The 15,959-nt window shown below is 49.4% G+C and overlaps 1 protein-coding gene across 4 annotated transcripts in view; it reads left to right on the plus strand.

The window, feature by feature from the left end:
* The first annotated feature begins 646 nt into the window (after positions 1–646).
* Positions 647–15,959, plus strand: part of Scube1 (signal peptide, CUB domain and EGF like domain containing 1) — a 128,557-nt gene continuing 113,244 nt past the window's right edge. For all 4 annotated transcript variants that reach the window (XM_015501751.2, XM_048803020.1, XM_048803021.1 and 1 more), the window contains exon 1: positions 647–959. In XM_015501751.2, coding sequence (XP_015357237.2) covers positions 662–959 — 298 coding nt within the window. In that variant the 5' untranslated portion in view covers positions 647–661. The remainder of the gene's footprint in view (positions 960–15,959) is intronic.

Here is a 15,959-nt window from a genome sequence, read left to right on the forward strand (position 1 = left end):
GTAACCTATAGCACCATGCTGGGTGCTCTGGCCCCTCCCTCATCTAAACCCAAGAAATTGCCTGTGCCCCGGGATCCTCTCCCTGTGTGTGTGAGAAAGTGTGTTCAAGTGCATACACGGGAGCTGTTTTGCATCATGTTCCTGACGAGGTGTGTGTGTGCCTTGAGGGCTGAGGTGGGGAGTGCCAGGAGTTCTCTGAACCCAGGCTGAACTTGAATCTGAAATCGGGTTGCAAGAACCAGTTTCCCACCTAGGTTTTTGAGGAAGGGAAGAGGGTATGGGGATCAGAAGCATCTACAAGCCTGGGTTAGCCTAGTTAAACGTCAGTTCTGCCCCAGGCTGGACTCCAGTCTGGGAGTGTGGAAGCCAGATAAGTAGCCCATAGGCTACAGCTGGTGGGATTCGGTGTCACATCCCCTGCAGGAGTTCTTGGGATGGTCTCTGCTCTCTGCTCTCCCACGTTGGTTTCCCCATCTGGGGGATTTGAACTCCTCCAAGGGCCCTTCTGGCTCTAAATTCTAGAATAAGGAGAGTGGAAGAGGATTGGAGCCATGTTTGTGGGGAGAGCAAGACACACAAAGATCCTCAAGTTGTCCCTAATCCTTAATTTCCCCATCTTTTTATCATGAAAATCAGTGATCCCTAATATGTTGGTAGCCGTATGCCTGGCCCAGAGCAGCTTCCCAGGATGTTACCAGATTGTCATGTGGCAACTGTGATTGTCAGTTACCTCAGTGATCAGAAGAAGGGCTGGGGCAGGAGCTCCCGCCACCACCAGGGGCTGCTGCTTACCCAACCACACTTACCTGTTGCTCCTCCACCCACAGGGACAGTGGACATAGACGAGTGCTCAGAGGGAACAGATGACTGCCACATCGACGCCATCTGCCAGAACACACCCAAGTCCTACAAATGCCTCTGCAAGCCAGGCTACAAGGGGGAAGGCAGGCAGTGTGAAGGTGAGTCTGCCCAGCCCTCCCAGCCAGACCCTATGCCTGCCAGGGACAAAGTAGGTGGCAGATGTCCACCCCCCATAATGCCAGCCAGGACTGAGCCCACAGCCCTGCTGCCATGGGCATGGACACCCAGCCTCCTCTCAGCCTTCTCCTCCCTGGAATGCAGGCTGCTTCCTGGGGGGAGGGGGGTTGGGGGTGGAAGTTGGAGACACAGGGTGCCTGATTCTCACCCGGTTTTAGACTTTTGTTTTTTTGAAAGAAATCAAGGGGAAGCATCTTATATTGATTTAATATCTGTCCCTAACTAGATGTGGGGTGAGAAGAGCCTAGGGTCCCCACTCCTCCTAACTCCAAACCAAAACCACCTGCATGGCCTGGAGCTCCCTCAAGGGACCGCAGAGCCCTCCACAGCTGGGAACTGGCTCAGGTCTCCTGGCTCAGGCTGCCGGGCTTGGGCAGAGACTATGGATTGTGCCGTTTGTCTGTCTGTCCAGCCTCTCCTCCCTGCCTGGGGGTGCTGGTTTGAATATCTGGCACTAGAAACTGGCTCCCTTTGAGCCAGCAGCCTGAGCTGGGCACGGTGACGCACGCCTGGAATCCCAGCAGCTGGGGAGGCTAAGGCAGGAGGATGGCAAGTTCAAAACCAGCACTGGCAACTTGGCAAGGCCCGAGAAACCTGGCAAGACCCTGTCTCAAAAATAAAAAGTAAATAAATGGGCTGGGGTTGTGGCTCAGAGGTACAGCGCTTGCCTAGCACCACATAAAAAAATAAATAAAGGTATTGTGTCCACCTATAACTGAAATAAATAAATAAATAGACTTTTTAAAAAATAAATAAGTGAATAAAAAGGGCTGGGGATGAGGCTCAGTGATTAAGTGCCTCAGGGTTCAATCCCTAGGATCAAAAAAAAAAAAGGCCCAGCCTTGGTGGTGTCGGGAACCAGGGCTCTCTGGGGCAGACGGAACCTTTACCATCACCATGAGGGTCTGTGGGGCCACCCTGACCATGGGTCTAGGGCAGAGCTTAGCCTGGCGTGCAGGTGCTGGAAGCAGCTCTTGCCACACCTGATGTGAAGTCACTGACCCAAATCCTCCCTGTCTGCTGCCGTTGTACAGATGAGGAAAGAGGCATCTTTGACAATGTCCCCAAGTTTCATAGTGACATGGCAAGGACTGAAATCCAGGCCTTCTAATTCCCACTCAGCCAGTCTCTAGTGTCTCATTTTCTTCTCCCCGAACCCTGCCAGCTTGGCCTTTCAAAGTGTGAGGTTTGTGTCAGGAACACGCTAGTGAAAATGACGGGTGCTACTCTTTCTGTGCCAGACTCTGCAGAGGCCAAAGTTTTAAAGGACGTGGCAATGCCACCTTCAGATGCTGAGGTTGTTTATCCATCTCATTTATTGAGCATCTGCTCAAGGCCGAGTGTTGGGCAGATGAGGTCTTCCTGGATCAAGCCTGGTTTGGGCAAATCCCTGGCTTACTCGGGGCCCAGAAGCTGAAGAGGGGAAGCTAGTGCCTTCCCACCGAACTGTGGACAATGCCAGGCTGACAGCAGGGAAAGCAGGTCACGAGCAAGAAGTGAGAGGGATGGGCTGCCCAGCTGCTGGCAGGGCCTGGAGGTTAGCTCAGTGGTTCCAATGTGTAGCTTGGTGTGACCACTTTCTGACTCTCTGCTGGGCACCCCAGACCCAGTGCCCTGCAAAAGGAAGGCCATGGTTGGCACCCCCAACACCCATGGTCTCTTCCCACCTTACGCCACTGACCGGGCCTCTTCCTCTCCCAGCCTAGACCCTAAGCTGCCGTCCCTCCCTGCTCTGAGGCCCACATTTCTTCCTCTCGCCTATTCCCCTGAAGCCTTTTGGAGTCCAGTTGAGCTCCCCACCCCACCCCCGGCCTGAGCTAGGGGTCCGACTCCAGCTCCCGCTCTTGTTGACTTTGTGGGCCTCGTTCCTCCTGGGGAGGAGGGAGGAGGTCGGGTTGCCCCTCTGATGTGAGGAGGAGGCTGTGCCTTGCTGCTGGAGCTACAGTGCCTCTCCAGGGCTCCAGCCTCTGCCCTTCACTTCCCGAAACCTCAAAGCCCCAACACTCACGCGCTGGGATCGTCCATGTTTCCGAGTCCCTGTTTCTCTCCTCCTGCCAAAGCTCCTGTCCTCTTTTTGTGTCCAGGATAAATCTAAAGGTGGATCATTCTTTAATTTACCTCCTCCAGGAAACCTTCCCTGATAACCTCCTCTCTCTCTGTTACACACGTGTGTGTTCCTGTGTGCGTGCACACACACACACACACACACTCTCTCTCTCTCTCTCTCTCACACCATGCAGTAAGTACCCATTAGCTTCCCGGAGGCCCCTAGGCGTCCCGTCATTGCTGTTCTGACTCTGGGTTATAATGGTGCGTCTTGCTCCCCAGTGAACCAAGCATGTGACATTCCCACACGGAAGCTGTCAGACTCAGCTCACGGTGAGCTCCTCAGCTACAGAGAGCCTGGCATGTCTGTCCTGTGCCTCCAGCTCCTGGGGCAGAGCCTGGCACAGCATGGGCATGCTGGATGTGTTGGTCTGAGTTGGCTCTCGATGGCCCAGGCTGGAGCTCTTCCTGGACCAGTCGCCTGTGAGAGCAAGTGTTGGCTGAGAAGCATGGAGCACAGGGTGTCTGGGGGTCTCCTTCCTGCCATGTCAACTTGACCCTGTGTCATGCACAAGAGCTGGGAGAGGCCTGGCCTCTGCATGGAGCGATGGCTGCAGCCACCTCTGAAGTGGACATTTAGGGGGTGGCTTGTCCTCCCCAAGCCTGTTTCTCCTTTAGTTTTGGGGGGCCTAAAATACTCCCTGCCACAGCTGGTCCTGGAGACTGAGATGCAGTATGGTATACTGGGACCCGCCTGCCTCGCAACCTGGCTCCCCATGGCCATCAGTATACAGTATGTGCTCAATATGCAGATGAAGATGTCACTACCACCACCACCATCCTCTGTTCCCACTACTTCTCAAAGAGGTCACAGGCTCTGCTGCAATTAGGAACAAGGAAGACCTTTGAAATCCTGCATGCAACAGAGGTGATGGTCATGGTCCTGTCTGTTCCTGCCCTGCAGGAGCTTGTCGGCTCGTGGTGTTGCACGGACTGAAGTTATTTATCCGTGGACATTCTTGTTAGCAGGTTTAGGATAATACCAGGGGTGCACCCGTGCCTGTTGATCGGCCTCATCAGTGGTACATAGAATGACTGTTAGGAACAAAGAACAGGATGCCATTTGGTCACTTGCTCCCTAAACCCTCATGAGTGAACCCCCACATGCTAGTGTGGGTTCCAGAGTCCTGAGTGGACCCTATCCTACTTACATGAGGTATTCTCATTCCTGGGGACCACCCAGAGTTCTCAGTTGGTACTGACACATCCTGCTGGAACCTTCCCCAAGGACCACCAGAACCCTCTCTTTCTTCCCCTGGAGGACTGTGCAGAGACTTCCAGGCCTTGGAGACCACCTAGATGCTCATCTCCTTGCTTTACAGATGGGAAAATGGAGGCCAGTGAGGGTGGAGGTCTAATGGGGTTGGGACAAGAGCCCAGGTGTGGTGGGCCATTTCTCCACGCTGTGTCTATATGTGATTATGACCATGTGTCCCTTTTTGCTCCAAGAAGAGGAATGCACAGTCCTTATTCAGCTAAAAGAGAGAAGGTAAAGCATGGACTCAGAGCCAGACTGCATAGGTTCAAATCTGGGCTGGGTAGCCTGGGCAACTTACTTAAGCTCCATTTGTTTATTCGTAAAATGGACATGCTACTAGTTCCTGCTTCCTGAGGGTTAAATGAGCTAATGTATTAACAATACATCACCTGGCACATAGGACATCCCATATAAGTACAAGCTGCTGTTACTGTGATCATGATATTGATGGTGGTGGTGATGATAAGGGTGATGTTTGCTGTTGATAGTGATGATTGTGGTGATATTGTTAATGATGATGGTGATGTTGATGGTGAAGGTGGTGGTGAAAGTGGTGGTGATGGTGGTGGTGATGGTGGTGGTGGTGGTGATGGGGATGGTGATGGGGTTGGAGGAGGTAATGGTGGAGGTGGTGATGATAGTGATGATGAAGATAGTGATGGTGATGTTGAAGGTGAAGGTGGTGGTGGAGGTGATGGTGAAGGTGGTGATGGTGATGGTGAAGGTGATGGTGATGGTGAAGGTGGTGGTTATGGTGACCATGATGTTGACAGTGATGTTGATGAGGGTGTCTTTGATATTGGTCATCCTTATAGTTTATGTTGATGAGTGTAAGTCAATGATCATAAATGTTGTGATCAAAATCTAAATAGAGATAAAGGTTTTGTCTTTTTCCACCAATCTCCAGGACCTAAAATGGCTGGGAAAAGAGGCTTGTTGGTTCCTTGACTGTTCATATAAATCCATGCATACATCCAATTCCCCATAGCGATGTGTGGACCTGCAGCATCTGCAGATGACCATCTACCTAGAAGATGCAAGTTAAAACACACAGACAGGCTTTCCTACGTGTGCCTGAACCTACTTCAGGAGTAACAAACATGCTTCCACCTTCCTTTACTGCAGACATCAGTAATTGATCCACGCCCTCCACGTGGTCATTTCCAGAGTTGAGGAAACCCATTTTCCCTCCCTGGGCTGCTGCATCTGCAGGCCCTGAGCTGGAGGGGGGCCTGCAGAGGTCGGAGTCTTGGGGGGATGAGCCCCCATTCTACACATCCCATAGGCTTTGCTGTTTATTGTGATGAACCCAGAGGATGGATTCTCAGTGAAGCGTGCCCTGGGAATGTGGCTTCCACGATCTCCCTGGTTCTTCATGGGAGACAGAGCCAGGTGGTGGGGAAGCCCTGCATGGGGCTGTGTGAGCCTCTTCTGTCCTTGACAGTGTTACCGTGGGACTTCTGCTGGTTGTGAAACACTTGTCAGAAAACTCAGTACCAGAGGCAACCCACCCACATTCTGGGAAGAGCTGCACCTTTAAGACCATCTTGCTGTGTGGCTTGTGGCCTCCACATGCAGAGCCACCGTGAAGCTGTGTTCTGGGCTTGCTGTAGCCAGAAAGAGTTACTTACCTTGGCCAGCTAGGTAAGGCTCTGAGAGAGGCAGGGGTCATGTGAGTGTTTGCTTGGCAATTTGCATCTTTACAGAATCTGAAGTTAAAAGAAACTTCATAGGGCATCAAAGTGCCCCCCTATGTTCCACAAGTGACCACTGCTCGTGTTGCCCTCTCGGGACCTGTAAATACCTGTTTTAATCCAGCCATGCTACAGTCATGTTTTCCTGGAATGTGGGTCTCTTGAGGAAGGGCTTTGACCTATTCTTCTCCCCTCCCTGGAACCCAGCAGGTGTGGAGGGCATTTGTTAGAGGAAAGGGCAGGCAGATGTGTCCCCAAGGACACCTCCTCCAGGAAGCCTTCCCTGGTTCTCCAGACAGGTGAGCAATCCTCCAGGGGAGCTTCTGTCCTCCGAGCCCCTGCCATCCTGGTTGTGATGACCAATGTGGCTTCCCTGGAGCGGAGCCCAGGCTGGTGTTAGCACCCAGTACTGGAGGTACCAGGAAAGGCCTCCCAGAGGCCTCACAAACTCTGAAGACTGTTGAGGGCCATAGCCGAGTCGGGATGATGCATGGCATTTTTGCCAGAAGTAGTGGTTGAGAGGTGACGCCAGGGAGCCATTAAGATGATGACTTTTGAGTTCTCACGGAGTTCCCATTGAGTTCTCCGGTTGAGCTCTAGCGGGGATTCCTGGAGAGTTCGCTTTGGTTGGTGAAGTTCCGGTGGAGGGAGTTCCGGTTGGTGTGTGGTGTGTCCCCGAGAAGGCCGCGTGGGTGGCATTCGCGGGAGTTCGGAAATAAAGTTTGTTCCTGCTTGAGTGGCTCCTGATTTGTGCCCAGCCAGACTGCGGCAGAAGACTTTACAGATAAGGAAACTGAGGCCCAACAGGGGAGAGGACTAGGCTAAGGATGGCTGGTGTGTCCAGACAGGTGGCAGAGTTCACTTGGGGACACTGGCCAGTCTCCAGTCAGGTGGGCCAGCTAAGGCAGCAGGGCCTAGATTCTAGTCCCACTCAGCCTTGGGTTCCTAGCGGCAGGCAGGGTCCCCAGGTCTGAAAGCAGTGAGGTGGGGGGTCCTAACGAGGGAGTGACAAGAGGACACTACAGAAACGCTTTCCTTTTCACATGTCCCCTCCCTTGCTGCTGCCACCTTGTTTGACACCAGTTGTGAATGTGAGCGTTTGGAATCTCAGTGCTGGTTGCAGCAGGGCAGGGGTGCCCTGGCTCAGCCTCAGGCTCAACACGGCCACTTAGACTCTGGTTTGCTAGTCCTTCCCTTCCCCAGCTTGTGCAGTGTTCTTCTTTCTTAGTTGCTCAAACTCTCCTCAGGGCCTTTGCACATTCTGTCTATCTGTCCCCTTCCTTTTGTTAAGCCTGTGCAACCCCAGCTCACTGGACGCCTTGGGTAGGGGCACTTTAGAAGCTTCCAGGGCCAGCCTTGTGCTGGCCTTCTGGTCTGAATTAGCCAGGCCTGTTTGTGCTCATTCTGCCGGAGGGGCAGGCTGGGGTGAGGAGGGGGCACTTCATCCCCTTAAATGCTTCAACTCATTTAACCTTAATTGCCTTGTTTTCATAGACATTTGCTGAGGAAAAGGACCAAATTATAGCTTGAATTGGGTCTTACTAATCTTAATTAAAAGCTCTCGTTTATAATCAGGACCAGGCCTCAAATGAGGAGCAAACCGCCCTCAAATGGCTTGTTTAAATCACTAAGCCCTTTTTGCTAATCACTGTTTAGTCTGAACCAACAGCACACATCATCCCCTCTATGTGTACTTAATTTTTTAGACCACTTATTCAAGTGGTTTATTCCATTTTCAAGTTCCAACGCAGGCCTTTCCCAAAATGCTGTAATTAAAACTCTTAGGGGAGATACGTTTTTGTTTTGGCCACAGCATTTTAAATGTATTACTATTTTCCTCTTTTTGTGTGTGAAAAGGAAAAAATGACAACCTTATGGCCATCAGAGATCACAAAATTAGCATGTATATAATGAATGTAAATAGTCACTTCCTGAATTTTATATCCCTGGGGCCTGCTTGTCAATCACAGCAGTTAGGTAGATTACAGAGCATGTTATTAAAGCGTTTTGACAAAACTCCTAATAACATACCCAGTGATCCATTTAGTTTAACATCAGAAAAAAAAAACTTCAAACCAATTGGCCTTCCTAGGGAATAATGTCTGTGACCTTATTAAATCATTTTCATCATTATTGCTGCACACTTTATTGAAACTCCAGACAAAATTCCGCTTTGGGGGCAGCCAGGAAAGGCCTGGGGAAGCAGGCTTTGGGCAGGGATGGGGGGCATTCTCCTTCAAGTCTTAAAGCATGCAATCGCACAAGCTCACGTGAGCTCTGCCTGAGATGAAAACTCAAGTCCTGCAGATCAGCAGGCAGGAAGAAGTTGGATGTGACTTAAAGTTCCAAGTTGCTGTCAGCTAGCAATTAGGCAGTGCTGCTTGCAACTGGTCCCAGCTCCACAGCAGAGGTTAGGCCACTTGGAACGTCCTCAAAGCCCATGTCCATTTTTAGAAGAATAAATTGGAAATTAAGCTCATGCATATTGGCATTTAAGTGTTGGAAGCAAGTACACCTCTCTGCCTTGGTTTGCCCATCTGTAAAATGTATGCCCTGGACTGGATTCAGGGAAACATCAAGAATGTTTGCTGAGCTTCTACTCTGGGCCAAGCTTGGTGCTGGAGCTGAGGCCTGTTTCCTGCCCTTGACCTCACTGGTTAGGGGGAAAGACAAAGTGACAGCAGGGTTTGGAAAGCGATGGAAACAGAGAAGACTCAGTGGGGGCAAAGGAGAGAGGAAGGGAGGAACTTGGGGAGGGCTCTTTAGAGGAGGTGCCAGGTGAGGAAAGAGAGCAGAAGCAGGTCTCTGTCGTTCCCTCCAGCTCCATTTGTAGCAAGAAGGATTCAGAAGCCTCGATGACTCAGTGAGTCCCCAGAGTGATCATTATCTTGAGCCTGGTGTCCAGCAGCACCTGCCTTACAGAATGTGCATTTGGCCTGAGTAGAGGCTTGAGGAGGGTGAGGGGCCTCTGCCTCTGCCTCCCACCCCTTAGTATCTCCCAGCTCCCCAGGCAGCAGCCCCTCTTTGCCCCCTTCCGCAGGGCCCTCTCACCTCCTCTTGGCCGCTTCTTATTACAGTGGCTGTATTTGTTTTTCCATCAGAGGAATGCTAACCAGAAAAAAACCATTATTTCTAAAAAAAATAAACTGTGGGCTTATTGGCCTTTGAATGCTACTGAAATGGATGTTGGCCTTCTCCAAAGGCTTTGAGACAAAGAGGACCTGGGGCCTTGTGTGAGCAGGCAAGGTCAGGGGGTCTCAGAGGGTGCTCTGAAGGGGTCCTCCAGATGGGCCAAGGCTGCCGCCTCTGAGAGGAGGAAGGGTATGATGTCAACTGCCACGTGGGACTCTGGCCTGAGTTAACAGCTGCTGGGGTTGATCTTGCCCAGCCCTCCAGGATCCCCAGGATGCACCCCTCTCTACAGAACTCCCAGGCCTCTGTCTGTTCTGCCCTTGTGCCAAAGGGTAGAGAGCTGAGAGTGGCCATGGAGACCTGGCTTCCCGTCCTGAGTGGCCTGAGGCAGGCCTTAGCATGTTGACTGCCAAGTTCAGAGGAGAGCAGGCAATCCCGGCCCCTCGAGCACTCATTGTGAGAAGCTCCTAACTCGGGTGCTTTTCACCTTGGTGGGTCCTAATATTGGCTCAGTCTTTGGGGGTGGCAGGAGGAGTGTGCACATGCACATGCGCTTCAGCTGAGGTTAGCCACCTGACCCTCCCCACGGCCAGTCTGTGGGTAGCCAGAGCCCTCCTGAGGCTGTGTTAGTCTGGGTCATTCCTTCCCTCCAACTGAGCTGGTAGTTCCTTGTGGCCAGGGTCCAGGCTGAGGGCAAGGGACCTGGGGAAAGCATTGGCACAGAAGAAAGCAGGCAAGTTACTTGACCCCTGATAAGGATCATGGAGCCCATCCCTGATGGGAAGGTGGAAACTGGAAGCAGCCTGCTTGCATCTGAAGTTTGGCTTCGCCTCTCACTTGCTGGAAAATGCTGGGCAAGGGTCTGAAGCTCAGTTTCTTTCTTTCTTTTCTTTTTTTTTTTTTTTTTTTTAGTTGTAGATGGACATAATACCTTTATTATTTTTATGTGGTGCTGAGGATTGAACCCAGTGCTTTACACGTGCTAGACAGGTGCTCTACACTGAGCTACAGCCCCAGCCCTCGGTTTCTTTTTCTAGGAGATGAGGAGAGTTGAGACCTTTCTATTTGGGTCACGGTAAGAGTGAAGCCAGTCACCATTAAGATGGTCCTAGTGTGAAATTGCCACTACTTTTATTTTTATTACTGTTGGAAAGAAAGGGAAAGAAATCAAACTGCACCAGGCCAGTTAGGCCTGCAGTCTGAACGCGGAGAGAGGGAGGAAGCCTGAGCCCGAGTCCTGAGTTCAAGCTGTTGTAGGCCCTGACTTGCTGATGAGCTTAGTCCCCAGTTCCTCTCTCCTGGGCCTCAGTTACCCCTTTTTAAAGCCCAGGACAGTGAATCAAAGGATCTCTAGGACCCAGGTCACCAATTCCAAGTAGTGACTGGATTTCCTTGCAACTGCATATTCCTAATTCACGGCTGCTAATTTCAGAGCACCCCTGATGGCCTGCGGTTCGGGTCTGGGGCATCTTCCCTGCCTTTCCCAAAGGGGATGGGAGAATGCCAGGCCTGTTCTTGGTAGGAGGGAGCAGCATGGGGCCTCAGTTTGAGATTGGCAGAGCCCTGGTATTCCTTTCACTCCATCTCAGACAACCAGCAAGTCAGTTTCCCTGGACCAGACTGTGTCCACACCCATTATGTCCATGTCTTGATGCCAGGACTCAGGAACAGCCCCCAATGCAGGGTTAGGATGTTGTTGAGAGAGAAAGGAAGTAATTAGTAGGTTCTTATCCTGTTGGTTTTATGGGGAACCCTCCCTGGTCTTTGGGAACCATGCACCCCACCATGAACCTGGGCCAAGCAGGTAACATTGAGGTCAGTTCAAAGTAAGCATCCTGTGGTCTCCCCGCATTCAGGCAGATCCCTGATGACCTAGCCAGCCCAGGGGATAAGAGCAATGACAGCATTAATTTGTTTTTAAAAAAATTTAAGCAACTTCATTGAGATATAATCCACATACCATACAGTTCACCCATTTAAAGTCTACAAGTCAGGACCTTTTAGCAAATTCAGAGTGCTTGTCACCACAGTTAGTTTTACAGTCTTCTTATCACTAGCCAAAGGAAGCCCATACTCTTTAACTATCACCCCGAGCCTCTCCTCCAGGCCTCTAGCCCCTGTGGCCCGAGGAAACCACTAATAGGCTTTTGGTCTCCATATATCAGCTTTTTCTGGTGCCTTCATGTTAATGGAATCATAAAACACTTGGTCCTTTGGACTGAGGCAGCATTACCTTTGAGTTCAGGCAGCCTAATCAATTCCTTGTTCCTCATGTATTGGCTGTGTGGTCTTGGGATGGGCAGGCAACATCTCTGAGTCTCAGTTTTCTCTGCTGCAAAGTGAAGCTGTGAGCACCCAGCTCCCAGGATGGTTGTACACACAGGGCCTACATCTTGCCTCACGTTATAGGACTCAGTCACCAGAGGCTCCAGTCATCTGCTGTTCATTCACTCAATGCCCAGTACACTTTTGCTGAATACCTTCTGCCATTTTTGTTTTGAGGCTTAAGCTGAACAGGACATGATTCTTGAACCCATGGGCTTGCAACATCAAAGGACACAAACACAAGCAAATGAGAGTATGATGATGTCTGTTGGTGGGAGTGTGATGCCCAGAGTGGGCAGAGGGGTCATGTCTACCAGAAGATGGGCAAGAGCTTCAGAGAGGCAGTGACACTGGAGCTCAGGGCCCTGGTGGGTAGGTGATGGGACAGGGGTAGGGGCTCCAGGCAGAAGGAACAGCTTGAGCAGAAGTGTGGTGGCCCAAAGCCACGTGGCAGACTGGAAGCTGCCAAGTGGCTAGACCCCATGGTTATCTTGGTTCATGAAGTCGGGTGAGGGGAACCTTCCTGCTTTCTGGCTTGAGCCATGCTCATTGTGTGTGGTTAGGAATGGGAAAGTCTATAGATGTGTGTTGGTTTTGCATGACCTTTGACTTTTGCTATAATTAACTGCTGAGTCCACTTCTGGCATTGTCTCAGCAGAAGGGAAACCTGATCGATGGATGCCAGGGGCCCTCAGAAAGCAGGTCTCCTTACTCAGTCATTACAGACCCAGAGCTTAATCTTGCACCACTGGAGAGTGGGACTTAATCCTTCCTGCTAGGCCACTGAGAAGCCCCCTTCCTAGAGTATAATTAGCCAACAAACCGGATTAAGATTTATCCATCAGTGAAGACTCAACTTCCTAAGCCGCGCATCCCGTCCAGACGGCGTATGATCTGAGGAGTGCGTGGTCTCCCCAAAGCAGACAAAGGGAGGCCATGCTGGTGCCAGGCGAGAGGGGCCTTTGTTAGAACATTCGGGCTCACTGCCTTGGAGAAGTGTCTAAGAAAAAGGCCAACTTGAGGGGAAACGAGAAAACATTTTCAGTAATGATCTCTGAGAATGGAGGATGTGGTGCTTTAAAAGTCCACATTTTGAGGTTTCCAGTCCTGATTTTCAAGACCCGAAAATAGTATTGAAATAAAAAGGGGAGGTATTCTGAGTCACTGCAGAACAATCTTTTAGAATCTGGACAACAGGGAATAAATACATATTTTATAAGGCAGTGAGAATCAATTTTTAATTAAATGGAAAAAAAAGTCCTATTTGGGTTCCACTCCAGTGATGCTGGCAAGTCACCCAGCTGTGGGATTGTGTGTGCGCATGTTGCCATTTTAATATAGGAAAAGTGGAACTGTATGACCTTTTTAAAAATCCCATAATAAGTGGTTCCCTGTGCTGGTTTTCTCTGCTCTGTCGGGTGTTGGGAGCTGCCTTCTATTGGGAATAGAGTGTTCACTAAAAAAAAAAAAAAAAGCTGGGGAAGGAGCAGGGGTGGCTGAAAGAAGTTGGTGGGCTTCTCATCTCAGGGTGGACTTCTGAAAGCTGGTCAGACCTTTTGTCCTGCCCACCTTCTCTGTGCGTATCAAGTCCCCACCCAGACCACCTTCAACTGTCACTACCCCTCAAGGGTAGGTGCAGACATTGAAAATAAAAATAACAATACACATGGTATCCTTCCCTATCATTTATCTTAATGATTTTTTGGAGCATAGAATACTTTTTAAAAGCCTTCATCATATGCACCTTGAGGAAGTGGTTCCAACAGCAGAAAGAGAGCATGCATTTGAAAGCAGCCACTGTCTGGGGGCCTAGTGACAAGGTCTCCTCTGGGTGTCTGTGTCCAGTCATTAGATTAAGGCCCACCCTTGATTACATCTGCAAAGACCCTATTTCCAAATCAGGTCACATTCTCGGGTGCTACAGGTTGGCTTCAACATATCTCTGGGCAACACAATGCAATTCACAGCAGTCCTTTAAGAATGAGCATCCTTGGCCGGGCCCAGTGACACACGACTATAATCCCAGCAGCTTGAGAGTCTGAGGGCAGGAGGATCACTAGTTCAAAGCCAGCCTCAGCAAAGGCAAGTTGCTAAACAACTCAGTGAGACCGTGACTCTAAATAAAATACAAAACAGGGCTGGGGGTGTGACTCAGTGGTTGAGTGCCCCTGAGTTCAATCTCCAGTACCACCCCCCTGCCAAAAAAAACCCATAAGAATGAGCATCCAGATCTCTGCCCTGTCCCTGACTTCCTTTACCTTCTGTGTGCCTGTTCTTTTTCTGATCCTAATGGTTCTTCAACAGATGTCTGAGCCTGATGAGTGTCTTGAAGGCCTGTGGGGCTTCTTCCATCAGGTGGTAGCTCCTGGATGTGGTTTTTACATAAGTCCATTTGTGTTGACAGAGATTTTCCTTAGTTGGTTTCTCTTACATATTAAAGGAAGAGGCTTGCATGTTTTTATTTTTTATTTATTTATTTATTTTTATTTTTTTGCTTGCATGTTTTTAAAAAACAAAACTTCAAGACACAAATGGGAAATCTGGGAAGGTTTGATTTGTGAGCAAATGTCCTCCATCCTGGGTGCTGCAGGGGGGTCAACCTGGCTGTCCCAGAAGCTTGTGGGAGCATGTGAGTCCTGGGGACAGGAGAGGAACTGATGAGGCTAAGAGATGCTCAGGTCTGGGGGAATTCTCGGTGCAGATGAAGGGAAGAGACATGAGCAGTGAACCTCCCTGCACTCCAGCCCATTGGTGTCTACTGTGGCCTACCCTACGGGAGTCAAAGAAAGGAAAAGTCTAGAAGTTGTTTCACTGACTGTTCAATGATCACATGCCTTATGCCATGGTGGTCAAATCATTTATCATCCCAATAATGAAAAGAGTACAGTTAGAAATGACACCCAGACAATAGGCATAAACTCTACCTATGCCAGGGAAATTGAGGTTCATCATTATTCCTAATCAGGGGAAGAAAGACTCCTATTAGGAGGTCTGGGGATTCTCAGACCTCATCACTATTAAAACGGCTGGCTTACTTGCATTTTATGGGTGTGGTTATAGACTGTTTCTTTCTTTGCTTTGGCTCAGCCATATTGGTAGGTTGCCTTTTGTAATTGTGCTGGAATTACCAGACATATTTCTCCACAGTATTACCAGCTTATCTTACTCATCAACTGTCATTTGTTTTTCTTTGTCCTAACATCTTATTGGTTTTGAAGATCATATTGCATGTATATCTTAAGCTTTTTGGATTGTTGATGTCTGAAAGAGTGGGTGAGTGAGGAGCGAATAGAAATTTGGGTAGATTGAAGGGTGAAGGTTGGAATATTAGGTATATGGATGAGTGGGTAGGTGTTAGGATGTGTGTGTGTGGTATGTTTGATAGAAGGGTGGGTGTTTGGATCAATGAGTGGGTAGTTAGGCATTTGGATGGATTATTGGATGGGGGGGTGGGTGGATTTTTAGATTTAATAGGATGGGCATCTGGCTGAATATTTGGATGGATGCATGTATGACTGAATATTTGGATATATGAGCAGATGTGTGCCTGGATAAATGTATGGGTGCATAGATAACTGGATGAATGGAGAGGTGGTGAAATTTAGATGATATATTTTAGCATAAATAGATAAATGGAAGAATGGTTGGATGAGTATTTGTATGGATAGGTTATGGGGTAAGTGGATGGATAGTGGATGGGTGGGTGGCTATATTGCTGACTGGTTGTTTGAGTAGATGTATATGCAACAGGCAGGTATATGTGTATGGATGGATGGACAGATTGACGGAAGGACGAGGAACAAGAGGAAGTATAGATGGGTACATGGGTGTTTGGATGACTGGATAATATTTTCTCAGTATATGGCATAAATATGTGAAGGGTGAAATAAAATGTATAAAGCATTTTGCCAATGACTGGTATGTGATGGACATTCTAACTTATGAGAAAGTACGTAGGCTTTGTAGAAAGAAAGGCCTTTGTTCCAATCCTTACCCCACCACTTACTATGTGACCTTGAGCAACTGCCTGACCTCTCTGTACTTTAGTTTGCATAACCATAATGTAGAGTTAAACTACCTATTCCAGAGGGTTGCTGTGAGAATTAGAAAGGCTGGTGGATATTTCCAGAATAGGCCCTGGCTTTCTTCCTTCTGAGGTACAGAGAGAGTGAGAGCTAGAGAGAAAGACAGGGAGTGGACAGGGAGAATTCTTTTACCTAAGTATGAAATAAAAGTCCTTTCCCTTAGTCTGTTTGATCCAACCCATGTCACATATATTCCATGGGACCAATAGCAATTGCTAGTGGCACTTTCTGTTTGGATTAGATTGATCAGACTTGGAGGCCGTGGGTTCTACCCGGCATGGAGCCAGTCTGCAGAGGATGGGAGGGGCCTGAAGGCCAGCC

Source organism: Marmota marmota, unplaced genomic scaffold (assembly GCF_001458135.2).
Source record: "Marmota marmota marmota unplaced genomic scaffold, marMar, whole genome shotgun sequence".
NCBI lineage: Eukaryota > Metazoa > Chordata > Mammalia > Rodentia > Sciuridae > Marmota > Marmota marmota.